This window comes from Perognathus longimembris, chromosome 10 (genome assembly GCF_023159225.1).
Source record: "Perognathus longimembris pacificus isolate PPM17 chromosome 10, ASM2315922v1, whole genome shotgun sequence".
NCBI classification, from domain to species: domain Eukaryota; kingdom Metazoa; phylum Chordata; class Mammalia; order Rodentia; family Heteromyidae; genus Perognathus; species Perognathus longimembris.
In genome coordinates this window covers 60,200,295-60,217,049 of record NC_063170.1, presented here as the reverse complement: position 1 = coordinate 60,217,049, position 16,755 = coordinate 60,200,295, and the positions used below count along the sequence as shown (strand labels likewise).

The 16,755-nt window shown below is 44.1% G+C and overlaps 1 protein-coding gene across 1 annotated transcript in view; it reads right to left on the bottom strand.

The window, feature by feature from the left end:
- The window catches only part of Gxylt2 (glucoside xylosyltransferase 2), a 47,995-nt gene that overhangs the window by 21,936 nt on the left and 9,304 nt on the right, over window positions 1–16,755 (bottom strand). Inside the window, exons 2-3 of the mRNA XM_048356165.1 lie at window positions 4,875–5,067; window positions 2,376–2,507 (exon numbers count right to left, since the gene is read on the bottom strand). Coding sequence (XP_048212122.1) covers window positions 2,376–2,507; window positions 4,875–5,067 — 325 coding nt within the window. The remainder of the gene's footprint in view (window positions 1–2,375; window positions 2,508–4,874; window positions 5,068–16,755) is intronic.

The following is a 16,755-nucleotide window of genomic DNA, read 5'->3' as shown; positions in this document are numbered from 1 at the left end:
GACCTTCTTGCATACTTCTAGTTCCCTTTCTGCTTTTTAAAAAGACATATATTGGGAAATTTCACAAAATAAGTATACATTTATAACTGAAGAGTGTTCCAACCTTTAACTCTTTTTGAGGTGTCAAGGTCATTTCATTAAATTATTAGCTTAAAATAGAGTCATACAAAAGTGTAAAACATTGGTTTTTTTATTTTTGCTTCTACTGTGCCCCCTTGTGGAATGACACATAACTTACACGTTTCTATTAGAAACACTAGCACAACCAATGCCTGGGCTCCATTTGCACAAGTTCCATGAGTGAAATAGGCTCTTGTGATAATTCATCTTGCAAACAAGATTCAGATTGCCTCTGAGTTAGGAAATTCTATGGTGGCTTTGTTCAAGAGGGTATTCCTGAAATTCCAGATCCTCAGATCGGTGCCTGATCTTGAATTTCAGCTGCATGGCTGCAAGAGTCTGGTTTCTCTATCATGTTCTTGGATAATGGCTTTCTCAGATCTTCCAGCTGCTTCCATGTCCTCTTTTGGCTTGCTTCCTCCTCTTTCTTATCAGGTGTTGCAATCCCAGCCAGCAAGTACACAATCTCCTTCCACGGTGGCTGTGGAGATCCCACTAGCCAAGGCAATTGTCATTTAAGCAGTCCAGTGTCTGGGCCAGGTGGGGCCTCCTAGGAGACTCTGCTCTGCTAGAAAGTTCCTGAAAACCAGTCAACTGCACACAAGAACTGAAGTCCCTCACCGGAATATGACTGATTTTTTTCCTTCCCCTTCTCTTTGAAAGTCAAATCCAGCTCACATGTACTGAGTAGTCACTGAGTTCAAGCACACACACTCTTCTAAGTGTTAGATCTAGAAAGTCTCTTTCCCACTATTTAAAGCATTGTCAAAAGCTCTTTCCTCCTCCTCTTTCTTATTTTTGAGACAGGGTTTCATTCACTACACAGCCTATGCTGGCTTCCAACTTGTGATCTTCCTACTCTACCTCCTGAGATCTGGAATTATAAGTGTGTGCCACCATGGCTAGCTCCCGAAGCCCTTTCCCAATCCATCGGTCTGTCTATCTATCATCCATCCATCTATCTGTTCATCTGTCCACTAGCTATTCTTTTTTTCACCACAGCCCTGATCATCTTTCTAATGCCTGGCTAGACTTAAGCTCCAAGGGGGGCAGGACTATGTTTATATTGACCACAAATCATCACTGCCGAGTCAGGCCTGACACCTGACACTCAACAAATGCTTATAGAAGGCATGGATCTTTCTGAAATATTAAGGCTAAATTCAAAGTTGCCTTCTCTGTTCACTGGCATTCTGAATTTGTATATACCTTAGCTGACTTTTCTATTTAGGATGGTTTTTTGGCAGTACTAGGATTTGAACTTTGGGACCCTCCATGATAAGGAGCTCTACTCCTTGAGCCATACCTCTAGGCCTTTTTTTTTATGTCATTGTTTGAACAGGGTCTTGCCTCTATGTTCAGTCCAGTCTGGCCCACGATACTCCTACTTATATTTCTTTTTTTTTTTGGCCAGTCCTGGGCCTTGGACTCAGGGCCTGAGCACTGTCCCTGGCTTCTTCCCGCTCAAGGCTAGCACTCTGCCACTTGAGCCACAGCGCCGCTTCTGGCCGTTTTCTGTATATGTGGTGCTGGGGAATCGAACCTAGGGCCTTGTGTATCCGAGGCAGGCACTCTTGCCACTAGGCTATATCCCCAGCCCATCTACTTATATTTCTTGTAGAGCTAGGATGACAGCATATGCCATCATATCCAACTTTTTATTGGTTAAGATGGGGTCTCTTGCCTGAGCTGGCCTTGAACCAAGATCCTCCTGATCTCAGCCTCCAGAGTAACAGGGATTACAGGTGTGACTCACTGTACCTGGCTTTTAAGATTTTTTTTTAAAGGAAGCAAAAACACGTAACTTAAGCTCAAGACTGAAAGGCAGAACCCGAACTCTGGGCCCTTACCAAATATACCTTAACTTGTCTTCATTAAAAAGAGGTCATTGTTGAGAGACAAATAACGTTAAGAGAAGGTAACCTGTACCGAGAACTAACTCAGTGCCATAGCCATCAAGGAGACTAGATTTGGAGGAAATTGGGTCCTTTGCTTAGGTCTCCATCACAAACGAAACCTAACCCCAAAGTGCACTGCATGCTGACAGACCTGCAGCACGGATGAAGACCTTTCCAGAGCAGAGATACCTTACTGTCTGCAAACCACAGGATGCAAGGGACACCCACCTTTAACTGTAAGTGAAAGGTTTCTAAACCTACACCTCAGCTTATTTTCCCCTGGCTCCCAGGGCAAGTTGTTCCCAAGCTGCATCTTATGAAAAGAAAAAGAAAAAGAAAAACCCAGCATGTTCCTACCGGGAGAAAGAGTCTCTGGGCAGCACAGGGTTTGAATAATTTCTTCCATTCCTGAGGGTTTCCAACAGAAAATGTGATGGGGTAGATTTTGTGCTCAAATTTCTTTGTATATGAGTCAGGCCACTGTCGTAACTGAAAGACACGGAAGGCAAGGGTGATTAGCCATTAAGAAATACAGAAGACAGCAGGGGCTTCTTGCTTAGAAAATTTCCATTGGAAGTCTAACTTCATCATTACTAACAAGCTTTACCTCTTCTCCTGTGAACCTTGCTAGGATTTATAGCAAATAGCGCTCAGAGTTGGCAGTGGAGGTGGGAGACTGGGCATAAATACTGCCAAGCCAAGGGAAGCATGGAATCAAAGGATCAGCCAGGAAGGCAATTTAGAAACTGGTCCCCACGAGCCACAGAGACAGACGTGCAAGGGTTTTCTCCACAGCCTTGTTTCCAGTAATGAGGAGCTGTGTAAATGATACGCAAGTACACATACAAACAAACACACACAGACACACACACACTCCAGACCTTGCTGCTCTGTCCCCATGGGAGTCTTTTGTTTGTTTGTTTTGTCATGAGGCTTGAACTCAGGGCTTAGGCTGTGTCCCTAAGCTTTTGTGCTCAAGGCTAGCCCTCTCCCAATTTGAGCCTCAGTTCCACTTTTTCCTAGTAGTTAATTAGAGACAAGAGTCTCACAGGGTTTCCTCCCTTGGGTTGGCTTTGAACCTCCATTCTCAGGTCTCAGCCTCCTGAGTAGCTAGGATTTACAGGCCTGAGCCACCAGCAGCCCAGCTGTGAACCTGAATATTGACTTGACCAGAGCTGTCAGAAGATGTATTTCCTCTTGTCTACCTGTGTAGACAAAAGTAACTACAACTTTAAACTAAGGTACCCACCCTATAGATAGCAGATAGCACCAGACACACCAGGATTATGCAACCAAGTGAGGCAAAACCCCACAAAGGCAGAACTCCTCCCTCAGCCTCCAGAGGAATCAGGATAGCAGGTGACGTTTTGTTTTGATGGACTAAAATTGTAGCCCTGGGATACACCCACAATGCTGCAGTGTTGGGTGACAGCCTGAAATGGGTGACATTGCCTGGCTCACAGCAGCTTCGGCAGCAAATTGCAAGGAGCCAACAAAACACCCAACAGGTAGGAGGTGCTCCTCTGAATCTCTGCCGCAGGAAAAAAGAAACACGTTTTCTGACTGCATCCACAGGAGAAGAGTGATTTGCCCCATGACCCGGATGACAGAACAGGCTGAGAAGCATTGTATGTCTTAAGCAAGCCCTATAATCCTTGCTTTCTAATGCTCTGTGATTTAGCCTTGCTCTGCCAAACATGTTGTTTTTGGCATTTCTCCTGAGGGTGAGTAGCTGGTGACCCGGCCCAGCACTGTTGGCCCAGGTTAGTTGAAACAAGGCAACACAGGTTGCCTCTCTGCCAGTATCAGGCAGCTAAGCAATGGCTTGGCTCAATGGGCCAAGGTCAAGCACGGACCTCCATGGTGGACAGAGGCCTCGTCTCAGCTCTCCTTGTCCACTAGACAAACTCGAGATGGGAATAGCCAAGCACATGCTGACCCAGTTATAAAACAGATGGTGGCTCTGTAGTTAGTCACCAAGACAGAACAAGTCACCCAGCAAGAGTGTCCAAATGCTGAACGGGAAAACAGTATGACCAAGTGGTTTTCAGAATAGAAAAGCAAGTCTCACCAGCTCTAGAGTAGAATCCTGATTTTGCAAAAGAAACACATCTCAATCTGGACACATGCATGTATGTGTATGGATATGTAGAGGTGTGCATGGTTACACAGGTTGTGTCTACACATGAAAACATATAGAACACACAGCCACCTCTATGAGTGTTGAAAGAAAATATATAAGAGCTGGGTGGTGGCGGCTCATGCATGTAGTCCTAGCTACTTGGGAGGCTAATATCTGAAGATTACAGTTCCAGACCAGCCCAGGCAGCAAAGTTCATGGGATTCTTATCTACAATTAACCTCTTAAAATCCAGAAGTAGAGGTATGGCAGAAATGATAGAGTGATGATAGCTTTGAACAGCAACAACAAAAAGCTCAGGAACAGCACCCAGGCCCTGAGTTGGAGCCCTAGGACCTGTACACACATGTACACACACACACACACACACACACACACACCATCTGTCTTTTCATCTGTATTATTTGAATTTATTTCAATGAACATGTCACTTACTATTTAAATGTACATTTTTTTTTTACAAAGCTATTTGCCCTGAAGGTGGAAACCCTATGAAGGATGAAAACAGCGTCTCAAAGCATCATTCTCTTAAATCCTCCCAGTATCTCCACAAGGAGGGTGACATGTCCTTGCATTGCCTTTGAGGCAAGGGAGGTCACATGATGGAGGCCACAGCCAAGTATATTTTGCAGCTCCAACCGGGCAGTCTGTCTGCCCCATTTATGCAAATTAACTCTGCCCTCCGCAATGCCACGCCCCCTTTTATGCAAACTCACCTGCTTGTCAAACTCCGACTTCAGAGAGTCTTCCGTGAAGATGTGAAAGTGCATCTTCCTGTGGCTGAAGAGCACTGCAGATTTGAGCATGACCAGCGTCTCCTCCAGCCTATTGCCACACGCCACCACAGCCAGATGGATCCAGAGCTCGCGTGGGAGCACAGCATGGAAACTCCTGGCTTCTCCAGGCCTCCTAGAACGAAGGGAAACAAGATAAAGCTATAACTAAACTCAAAAGAGGAAAAGAAACAGAACAACAACACACAGAGCTAGTGAATAGTTGGAACATTTCAAAACAAGAAGCAGGCACAATCTGTTCTATTTTATAAAGTGATAAGCATTTTCAACAATTCTTCCTGCTTAAGAGAAGAAAAAAAATACCATTGATTCCCATATTTATCCTGGCAACAAGAGGATGAGTCACTGTTTGGATGGCTCTAGGTGTCTGGGACTCTCCGCCAGCTCTCAGCTCTCTCGTGCCTGCTGGCTGCCTACTACTAGCCCTTGTTTGGAAACAGCATTGCTAAGCTTCCACAGCTGCCACGGGGCTGTGGCGCTCCCTCTTGCACAGGCCGTGGAAATTAGATTTGGTGTAACTTGAACAGGAGGTGGGTGGGTTGGGGCTTTCCCATGTGAAACAGGCAACATGATATTCTCATCATCTGGATGTTTTTAGGGTGCAAGGGGATGCATGACCACTGGGGGCAAAGGAAAGTGGGGCAAGTGTGGGAGGTGAGCAGAGAAGACAATGTGTGTGCTGTCTCCCTCTCCCCAACTCCACCCCTGGCTTCCCCCCCCCTGTACACCATCTCAGGAGACTTGAAGAAACGGGTGTGAATCCTAACAGTCTCACCAACGAGTAGGGGAGGTTATGGCTGTAAAAAATCAGCTTCTGGGATTAAAAAAAACACCAAAAACTCCTCCTAATGAGACAAAGACAGGGGATGGGGCAGGGTTAACCTGCACATGATCAAGGTATCAAATACTGAATCAACAGCTGGGAGGGTAATAAGAATCCAAGAGGCCAGAATCACTATCCAGCTATTTCCTAGGAATAAAAGATTTGTTCCAGACAAGGGGATCCAGCCAAGCCTCAAACACACCACTGAGAAACATTTGCAAGCAAGCTGGGAGAAGCTGGCCTGCAAAAGGTATCCGGAGACAAATGAAACTAAATTACTTGCACAAAAGATTGGAGACCAGGAGAATTTGGATGTCAAACGCTACCCTCTTTTCCAAAATCTCGGAGTTCAATCTTTGCACAGCTCTGTTGAATAATGGCTGTCTCACTCCAGGTTGCTTTCACCAGAGGAAAGTTGAAGATGTGGGTGGAGGGATCTGGAAAGCTTTCCTGTTTGATTATTTCAGAGCACGCTTAATAGAAGCCCTGCTTCATAACTCTTCCAGCTGTGGCGCGTGCATCACTGAGACTCCACCCACTTTGAGGGTCACAGGAATGGCGGCATTCTTTGGACACTGTCCACTTCTTTTTATTCCTTTGCCTGCTGTGGTCATTGTCTCCTCTCACCTCAGCCACCGTGATTGCCTTCTTGGTGGCCCAACCTGATCTGTAACCCAGCCTACGTGATCGCCACAATGATGCCAGGGATGATGTGCTAAGGCAAGATCAAGTCCAGCCTGCTGATCCTAAGTACATCATGTAGAATGGCCTGCAACCCCACATGGATGGACGGCCATTGGTACCAACAGTCACAGCCACACTTTTGTGCTTGTTCTGTCTCACCTGCAAGCTGGCTGTGTTGGTTTTAGGCCTTCACATGGGCTCCTTCTTTCTTCCCTCCCACCCTCCCTCCCTGCTTCCCTCCCTCCCTTCTTTCCTTTCTTCCTTGCTTTCTTCCTTCCTTCCCTTCCTCCCTCATCTTCTCTGTCTATATCTGAAATGTTCTCTTGCTCTTTCCTTTGCTAACTGAAGCTCATAGAGAAACCAACAGATCTTTACTTAAAAACCTATTCTACAACAGTATTCTAGACTGACTGCGGTGAACAACACAGAAGTACCTGCCCCAAAGGAGCTGCTACCTAGAGAGGAAAGAGAATTAAGTCATTGTCAAAGGGTCTGGCGGCTAAGTAACTTGCACAGCAAGTCAAGAGTGAGACACAGAGCTAAGCAAGAAGGGGCCTCAGTTTGAAAAAACTAAAATCCTTCCTGAGAAGCAGAAAGCTGCCAGTAAGTTCAGGGAAGGGAGGAGAGGGAGTGGCGTGAGCACCTCCGGATAGTCCAAGTGAAAGCACTAAATCAGGGGTGAGCCTGGGAATCATGAGGACCCCTTGCTTGCATGAGTCATATCCTTGTTGTCTTCCTACGCTTCATGGGAGGGTTGTCACGCCCTTGATTAAATTCAACTCCCAATGAACTCCAGTGCAGGGACAGCAAGGGGGAAAATATGCTATAAAGCTAAAATGACAGTCAAACAAGTCATCACCAAAACTAATGCGGTGGCTTATGCCTGTAATCCTAGCTACTTAAGAGGTAAAGAGAGGCCTGATCCTGGAGGGTCAGGGTTCCCAGCTGGCTCAGAGAAAAAGTTAGTGAGACCTCCTCTAAACCAGTACAGGCTAGATGTGGTGGAATGTATCTGTCCTCCCAGCTACACGAGCAGTGTAAAGAGGAGGACCAGGGTACAGACTGGCCCAGGAAGCGAGAGCCTGTTTTAAAAATAACCAGAGCAAAAAGTGCTAGGGGTATGACTCCAGTGGTAGAGTGCCTTCCTAGCAAGTTTAAGACCCTAAAAAAAAATCAGCTAAAATTTCCTTTGAAAAAAAATCATGTAACTATTCACTTTAAAAATTTCCCATTTAGAAGCACAACTGTGTCTCAGACACATTCACAACTGAGGGTGGGATGTAGCTCAGTGGTAGAGCATTTGCCTAACATGCAAGAGGCCCTGGGTTCCATTCCCCCCCCTCCAAAAACAGAGGTGCTAACGAATTCAACCCCTTAGCTATCTAAAATATAATCACCCCAAACAGAATAAATCTACTTAGTTTAATTTTACCTATGGAACTGCCATACAAATAAGAAATTTGAACCTGACTCATCTGGGAATTACAAAATTCAGATAGCAAGGATTCTGTTTGATTTTTCAGACTATAAAAAATGACAAAAACCACGCTGGGCCTCCATGTGGCTACAGGGCAGGGGGCCGCTCTGACCCTGCTGGGGTCACCGGAAGTTAGGCCAAGTACTTTGGAGAGCCATTTGGCAGCGGTTAGCAAGCGTGAAGATGGAGACAGGCACTCCTCTCCGCAGCTGTCCTACTCCATGAATAATCGAGAAGCTCTTACACATCTGCCCAAGTCCTATGTAAGACCACATACAGCAGCCCTGCTCACAAGCACAAAAGAGTGGAAATACTCCAGGACATGCAAACAAGGTTTTTGGTGTTTTGGTTTTTTTCTTTGTGGCTGTTTTCTGTTCTCTTTGTCCTGTTTGGTCATTTATCTGTTCTGGAGAGGGTGAGGGGGACACAGAAATGAAGGGACAAAGGGTGAGCAAATGCAGTGGTGGTACTCACTGGACACTATGTTGACGATGAGCTATGCAACTTGTGGGTGGGGATGGGAGGGAAAAACCAGGAGAGCCCAAGGGAAGGAGTAACATTATTCAAAATGAAATGCAGGGGCTGGGAATGTGGCTTGGTGGTAAAGTACTTGCTTAGCCTGCACAAAGCCCTGGGTTTGGTTCCTCAGCATCACATAAACAGAAAAAGCCAGAAGTGGTGCTGTGGCTCAAGAGGTAGAGTGCTAGCCTTGAGCAAAAAGAAGCCAGGGATGGTACTCAGCTCCGAGTCCAAGCCCCAGGACTGGCAAAAAAAAAAAAAAAAAAAAAAAAAAAAGAAAGAAATGCACTCCTTACCTGATTAATGTACCTATAACCCCTTTGTACATCACCTTTACAAGAACAATAAAAATTAAATACATTTTAAAAAATAAGATGATTTGTAAAAAATATATTGGAAATAAATTTCACTATGCATGCAAAGGAAAACCATGAATACAATGTGACATGTTAAAGAATGGAATACTGTATACTAGTGGGAAGGAATAAACTGAAGACACATATCAATGCATTAGGGCCAAAAGAGAAAGAAAAAAAAGCAGCTTGTAAGAAAATAGCAATGGAACTATAGTATTTAAATGAAATTTAAAAACAAGCCAAAGCTGGGCACCAGTGGCTCACACCTGTAATCCTATCTATTCATGAGGTTGAGATCTGAAGACCATAGCCCAACGCTAGCCTGGGCAGACAAACCTCCAATTAACCAGAAAAAAGCTGGAAGTGGAGTCATGGCTCACGTGGTAGAGGGCCAGCTGTGAGGAGAGAGAGAGAGAGAGAGACAGAGACAGAGACAGAGAGACAGAGACAGAGACAGAGAGAGACAGACAGAGACAGAGAGAGACAGAGACAGAGAGAGAGACAGAGAGAGACAGAGAGACAGAGAGAGGAGAGAGAGGTGAGAGAGAGGAAGGAAGGAAAGAAAATAAAAGAAAGGCAAAGAATACAATTTTATTTGTAGACATTTTTAGTGAAAGTATTATACACAAGAATAAAAATCATACAACACAAGATGGTAATTACTTCTGGGGACTCAAAACTGTAAGTTCAGTGGGCCACAGAAAACCTTTTTGGTTCTTTTGTCAGTCATGGGGCTTGAACTTAGGGCCTAGCACTATGCCTGAGCTCTTTTGTTTGAGGGTAGTGCTCTACCAGTTTCAACCACAGTGCCACTTCTGGGTGTCTGGTGGTTAATGAGAAATAAGAGTCTCACAGACTTTTCTGCTCAGGCTGGCTTTGAACCATAATCCTCAGATCTCAGCCTTCTATGATTACAGGCATAAGCCACCAGTACATAGCTTGGAAAACCTTTTTTTTTCTTTTAAATTAAATTTTATTGATAAGGTGATGTACAGAGAGGGTATAGTTACATAATAAGGTAGCGAGTACATTTCTTGTCATATTTGTTACACCCTCCCTCATTTTTCTTTCCCTTCCCCAGTTCAGATAAGCATATATACAATATCCAGTGTTCCAGCATCATATACAGTGACCACAGGTAGTACATCAAAGGAAATTCACCTAGTACATTAAACATAATGGCAACAGTAAAATCCTTCTGTTTCCATCTCTTGGAGTTCATTTTGCTTAGCCTCATCTTATATAATCATATGTATGTAGCTGTTGAGCTATTATGCTCCTGGCAGGTCTATCCTACACCTTTTTATGTTTATTTAGTAATTGTTTGGTTTTAGAGACATGATGTAAAGTCGCTGACCAAAACATGTAGAAATACCATTTGAAAAGAAGTTTGTTATTTTACAGACATGATCTCTACTGTTCTCCCCTCCCCCTCCAACAGCCACATATCAGGGAGACCATGCGCCTTTGTCCTCTGTGTTCTAGGCTTGTCTCGCTCAACATTATTCGTTCAAGATCTGACCATTTCCCTGTGAATGCCATTATTTTATCATTTCTTTTTTTTGCCATTAAAATTACCTTTAGGTACACATTGAACAAGAGATTGATTATCTAAAATCAAATGTAATACTTTTGAAAGAGACATATTCTAAAATACCTGATTTCAATGACAAATTAAAAATTTACTTGCTGTTAATTTCATTAAACATATTGATTATTTTTTCAGTAGGCAGACAATTATGGTTACTTTAGAGACAATATTTTTTGTTGATTATTCAGTAGAATTCATTATGTTACCTAATATGCACAGAATGGACTTTTCTATGAAATTATGTAGGATGCCATGTTATCTTCTCCATATTAATAACATAATTAAGTTTTTGTTATGTAGTTGCCATATTTATGTGTGCAAGTAGTGCTTTCAGTTATCAGAATAGAGCCTAAAGTTTAAAGATGTTAAATGATTCAGTCAAGTCACAAAAGTAGCAATGAGGATGTTTCAGAAATTCTTGACATCTAAAACAATTTGTATCTAAGTCTGTGTAAATGAAACATGTGGTCCTGGCCCTATAGTTGTGCAGATATTTGTCCCAGGAGGCTACTTTTTTTTTTTTTACTGAAGAGACTATTTATTGTTAGTATTAATGTTAGTAGTACATTAGTTGTGACATTTACACACATGCAAACAATGTATCCTGATCAACATCTTCCTCTCTTATTTTCCTCCCTGCTCTCTCATAGCCATTTCAACGAGTACATTGTATTTTCATATGTGCAAGTAAACTTTATGAACAATATTCTTTGTTAGCTCTCTCTACTCTGGTTGCTGCTCACCACACAATCTGAGCCTGTTTTAAGAGTTCTTTTTAAAAAATGGATTTAAAAAATGGAAAACCACTTTTTTAAGTTTTATGTTTTCATTCTTCATGGCCCCCAAATTGTTGAACAAATGTTTGTATCTTTTTCCTTCAAGAAAAGCTCATAGGCTGGGTGTGTAGCCCAATGGTAGAGCTACCCCTAGCTAGTCTAACATGTGTGAGGACCTGAGTTCCACACCCAACATCAAAATAAAAGAGAAAAAGAAAAATGCTTACACACACACACACACACACACACACACACACCCGTGGCACAGCAGGACACTCCTTCCCAGGCTTGCTCCAATGGTGCAGGCCTGTGAGGCACAGAAAAGAGGGGACCTGCCTGCCAATGCAATCCTTCATGATGTCTGCTGACAGGCCCTGAAAGGGGAAAGGAAAAGCCAGCCTCAGCTGGTGGCCGGTTAGGTGTCCCTAGCTGGGGCTTAATGAGGCCTTCGTGGGTGCCATTCTCTTCTCTCTCCTATTACATTCACTTGGGGCTCTGGGTAATGAGCGTTGGTATCGCAGGGGCACGTGAAGGATACAGTTGAGGGGCGCTGGAATGGTGTGCCTTTCACTAGCTCCTACCAACCGCACACTTGGCAGCTCTCAAATGTCACCTGGGGCTGAGCCAGGACTCAGGAGTCTAGTCTAGAAGCCTGGGATTTTATAACCTGGAATGCCTGGGTTTGGGAGGGAGAGAGGGGGAGGGGGAGGGGGAGGGGAGGGGAGAGGGGGAGGGATGGAGGGAGGGGGAGAGAACAGGAAGGAAGGGAGGAAGGGAGGAAGGAAGGGAAGGAGGGAAGGAGGGAGGGAGGGAAGGAGGGAAGGAGGGAAAGAAAGAATAAAAGAACAAAGAAAGAGAAAGAAAGAGGAGAGAGGAAGGAAGGAAGGAAGGAAGGAAGGAAGGAAGGAAGGAAGGAAGGAAGGAAGGAAGGAAGGAAGGAAGGAAGGAAGGACGGATTTGGGAGGTAGAGATAGGAGGGCTGAAAGTTCAAGGCTAGCTTGGGCTTCACAATGACATCCTCTCCCAAAAAGCTAGGCAGTGTGAATGTAGCTCAAAGACAGAACATTTACCGACCACATGCAAGCTTTGGGTTCAGTTCTCAGCACTGTGGAAACAAACGATGAACTGAAGATGCAGTGAAGCCAGAAATTTCATACCCTACTGATGGGATTATAAAGTGTTGCAGCCAGCTTGGAAAACTGTCTGACAGTTTCTAAAAAATTTAAATCTAGATCATACCATATGACCCAGAAATTTCCCTCCTAGTTACCTATGAGAATTGAACACAACAATCCAGATGAGGGCTGGGAATATGGCCTAGTGGCAAGAGTGCTCGCCTCATATACATGAGGTCCTGGGTTCAATTCCCCAGCACCACATATACAGAAAATGGCCAGAAGTGGCGCTGTGGCTCAAGTGGTAGAGTGCTATCCTTGAGCAAAAAAGAAGCCAGGGACAGTGCTCAGGCCCTGAGTCCAAGCCCCAGGACTGGCCAAAAACAAACAACAATCCAGATGAAATCTTGTACATAAATGTTCCTGTCGACATCATTCACAGTCCCCATAAAGTTCTTCAACTGGTGGATGTATAAATAAAATGTGGCATATCCAACAATGAAATATTATTTGGCAGTAAAAAGGAAAGAACCAGGAAATGTAAACATGGGGGGGGTTGTTGGTGATGGTATTTGTTTTTACTTTTAGTTTTATTTTATCTGTTCTTTTTATCCCTGTCTTTTGGAGGGGAAAATGGGAGAGCATAGAAATGGAGGGAGGAAAGATAAGCAAATCATACAGGCATGGTATTCAATAAACACAACGTGGAAAATGAACTATGCAACCATGGGCAGGGATGGGAGGGGGGAGCCAGGGGAAAAATAAATGTACTCATTAACTGACTTAGGAAATGGCAATCCCTCTGTACAACACTTTAATAACAATAAAATTATATTTTTAAAAAGGGAAGGAAGTCCTGACGTGCTACATTGCACAAATCTGAACCACAGCAAACTTGTGAACCTTGTGTAAATGCAAAAGGCCATGTAGTTTATTATTCCATATTCTGAAAAGTGCAGGAAGAAAAGCCGTGGAGACAAAACAGATGAAATCAGATACTGATGGTGATGGCACCACTCCCCACATAAATTAAAAATCATGGAATTCCATACTTTTACAAGGCATTGTGTTTCCCACCTCTAAACCTTGTTCCTCAGGAGGCTGAGGTCCTGAGGATTATAACTGGAAGCCAATCTGGGCAGAAAAGTCCATGAGACTCCATCTGGATTCATGGCTCGAAGGATAGAGCACCAGCCAAGAAAGAGTGAGGCTTTGAATTCAAATGTTGGTACAGACACAAAAAGAAAAACATTGTAATTCAGACATTGTAAATAAACACACTCAGGTTTATAATATAATTCTGAAATAAAATATAAAACAGGCAATGATAGTATAAGCATATCACAAGAATTGGGGTGATGTGGGAATGAGCATGACTGGAAGTCACTTCCCCATGGCCCAGGCCCCAGCCCTTCCAAGCCCAGCCTCCCAAAGCTGGCTTTGCAGGAGATGAATATCAAACGCGCCCCTCCGCACTGCTTGAGACAAGCGGCTTCTTAATCGCTTGATAGTCTCAAGCGTGTGACTTAATTAAGCTTCCATTTCTGGAGTGGATAAATAATGGAATACGGCATTTATGTGTAGTGCTATTTACTTTGTAGCCTATTACCACAAAACCCACTGAATTATTAAAGTGAATAATTGGTTCTTCTAAGGCCCTCTTTTCCTGCCACCTCCCACCAGCTCATCTCCTGAACTGACAAGCTGCATAAACTCAGGGAAACCTGAGGCTGGGCCAGCAGTGCAGGTTGGATGAGCACCCCCAAATTGCATTGAGAGCAATCAACTAGTATGACTTTGGGAAGGAGTCCCACACAAAGCCGGGGAAAATCAGTAGAAGATAAATGTTAAGATATTAGGTCAGACAGCAGTGACTACTGCCTGTAATCCTAGCTACTCAGGAAGACAAGATCTGAGGATCAAAGCCAGGCCGGGACGATAAATATGAGAGACTCTCATCTCCAGTCAGCCAGCAGAAAGCCAGAAGCGGAATTGTGGCTCATGTGGTAGAGTGCCAGCCTGGAGCAGAAAAAGTCAAGTGAGAGTACAAAGACCTGAGTTCAAGTCCCAGTACACACACACACACATACACACACACACACACACACACACACACACACACACACACAGAGGATATGCTTCCCTTAGGGAAGATTAGTGAAGCCACCCTCTCTTGTGCAGACCATTTGGCTATTTTAACATGGAGGAAAGGACCTAATGAGGCCAGAATGACAGCTGAAGGAAAGGAGACCCTTGGTACAGTTCCAAAAGGATGGCCGTAATGGGTAATTATGGAGGACTGGCTGCCACAGCCTCCCATGAGCCTCTCTGCCAGCCACCAGTTGTGGAAGGCACGAATTAATTGACAAAAACTTCCCAGCTGAAGCTGTGATTAGACCCTTCCCTTAAAACCAAGACATGACACTAAGGACTCTGCTAACACTTAAATCACTTTTAATGACCCTCGGTTTGAAGTTAAATCAAGTATCATTAATCTTTCAAGACAGAAAAGCCGAGGTTGACCCCGAAGTCATGGAATAATATGAACGATGTGAACAGCGTTCCAAAAACCTGCCACGAGGGCCTTAATAACATTATTTGATAAATGCACTTAGTTATTAATAGTACATACTTAACTTGGTTCATGATTTCTGAAACATGGCTGTGTTCCTAAACAAAGTCTAGAAGGTGTTTGATATCTGGAGTCGGTAACTGTGTGTGTGTGTGTGTGTGTGTGTGTGTGTTTGATTTTAGACATCACCCATCTCTCCCCTATCCCTTCTCCTTTCTTTTCCTTATTTTTTCTTTCATTCCTGCTTGCCTTCTTCCTTCCTTCCTTCCTTCTTTCCTTCCTTCCTTTTCACTTTTTCTGTCTTAATTTCTCTTTTTTTCTCCCCCGCTTCTCTGTCCTAATTTCTCTCCTCTTTTCTTTTCTCTCCCCCCCCCACCCATTTTCTCTCTTGCTTAGGCTGACTTTGAACTTCCAAGCCTTCTGCCTCTGCCTCCCAAGTGTTGGCTTTACAGACATAAATAAGCCACCACACACAATCCATACATCCTTTCTGTCCTCTCCTCCTTTTTAAAGAACACTAGTTATCAGATGTAGGGCTTACACTAAGTCTAGTGTCTACACTAAGTAACTTCAGGCCCTCTCTTCTGTTGCCTAACTCTTTGTATCTGCAATGACATCTCCAAACCAGATGGGATTCTAAGGTGATCTCGCAGGGGGCAGAGGCCACACTTTTCTTCATCAAGCTGTATTTGGGACTAGACACAAGTGAGATATTAAAGGAGTCCTCCCTGGGCAGATGGCAGCCGCTGCAGGAGTTCCTGGCATGGAGTGGAGTCCGAGCCTCCACTCACAACCTGAGTTCCCCTGTGAAGGTCACAATGCTCACCTCCTGCCTTCACCATTCGCTTCTATGTGATTCTCCCTCCACCCCAACTCTGTGATGAATCTTGGGCTAATTCTCAGTTTCAGTATTTTCTTTATAATTATTCCTGACATGTCTGAGACTCGATTTCTCCATCTCTCCCGTCCTTTCGAATTAAGATATGAGTAAGATTTTAAAAATGATCCAGCAATGCCAGTTGGAAATAAATGACTGTTGACACACTGGGAGGAGAAGCAGATGAGGATTATATAATCTCATTTTCTGGAATGGAGTGTGTGGGAATTACCAAGAAAAGAAGAAAACTGGTCTCCTCCAATAAGGCACTGGTCCTGAGCCCTGGGGCTGATTTCTCACTCTATTCATCATTTACACACTTGCAGTTGGTAAACGGTATGAGTGATACATATCTTTGCTAGAAAGTGACCGGATGGTTCTGATTTTGAGATTTGTTCTCTCATGTAAAGACTGCTTGCTGGAAACACAAGAGACTTGGTTTTAATTTCTGAAACAATCATGTGGCTGTCCCATGCTGGGCAATTAAAAAAAATTATCCCTTGCCTTCAGTTTCCCCATCTGCAATGTGCGCATGTCGATTATAGTAGGTGTGGACCGCTGTCTTTCTTATATCCATTTCTAGGATGAGCGGCTCATTTTTCTTCTGGGGAAACAGCTTTCCCTGTGTTCTGAGTCCATGAGGTTTGGAAATCACCACCCCTCACCCCCCAGCTGCTGGCATAGTCCCGGGTACAGCTACGGGGAAGCACAGAAGACAAGCCAACAGGGGCAGCGCTGCTCCAGGTTACCGGGGACACTGCGAGGCTGGACTCGCCTTCTCGTGCTCCAGCTGTATGAGCCGGCACTTCTCCTTTTGTGCCTGAGACAAGTTCATGAGCTGGGTTTGATCCTTGGAAAAGCTCTGCCTTATCTATTAGATGCTATTAGCATGCCTACCTATTACAATGTAGCAAATCACTTAACACAGTACCCAATATGTCTCAAGTTATCATTAACTACACATTATACTCCTTGTTATTCATTTTTTGTTGTGCTAGGTAGGGATCGAACCC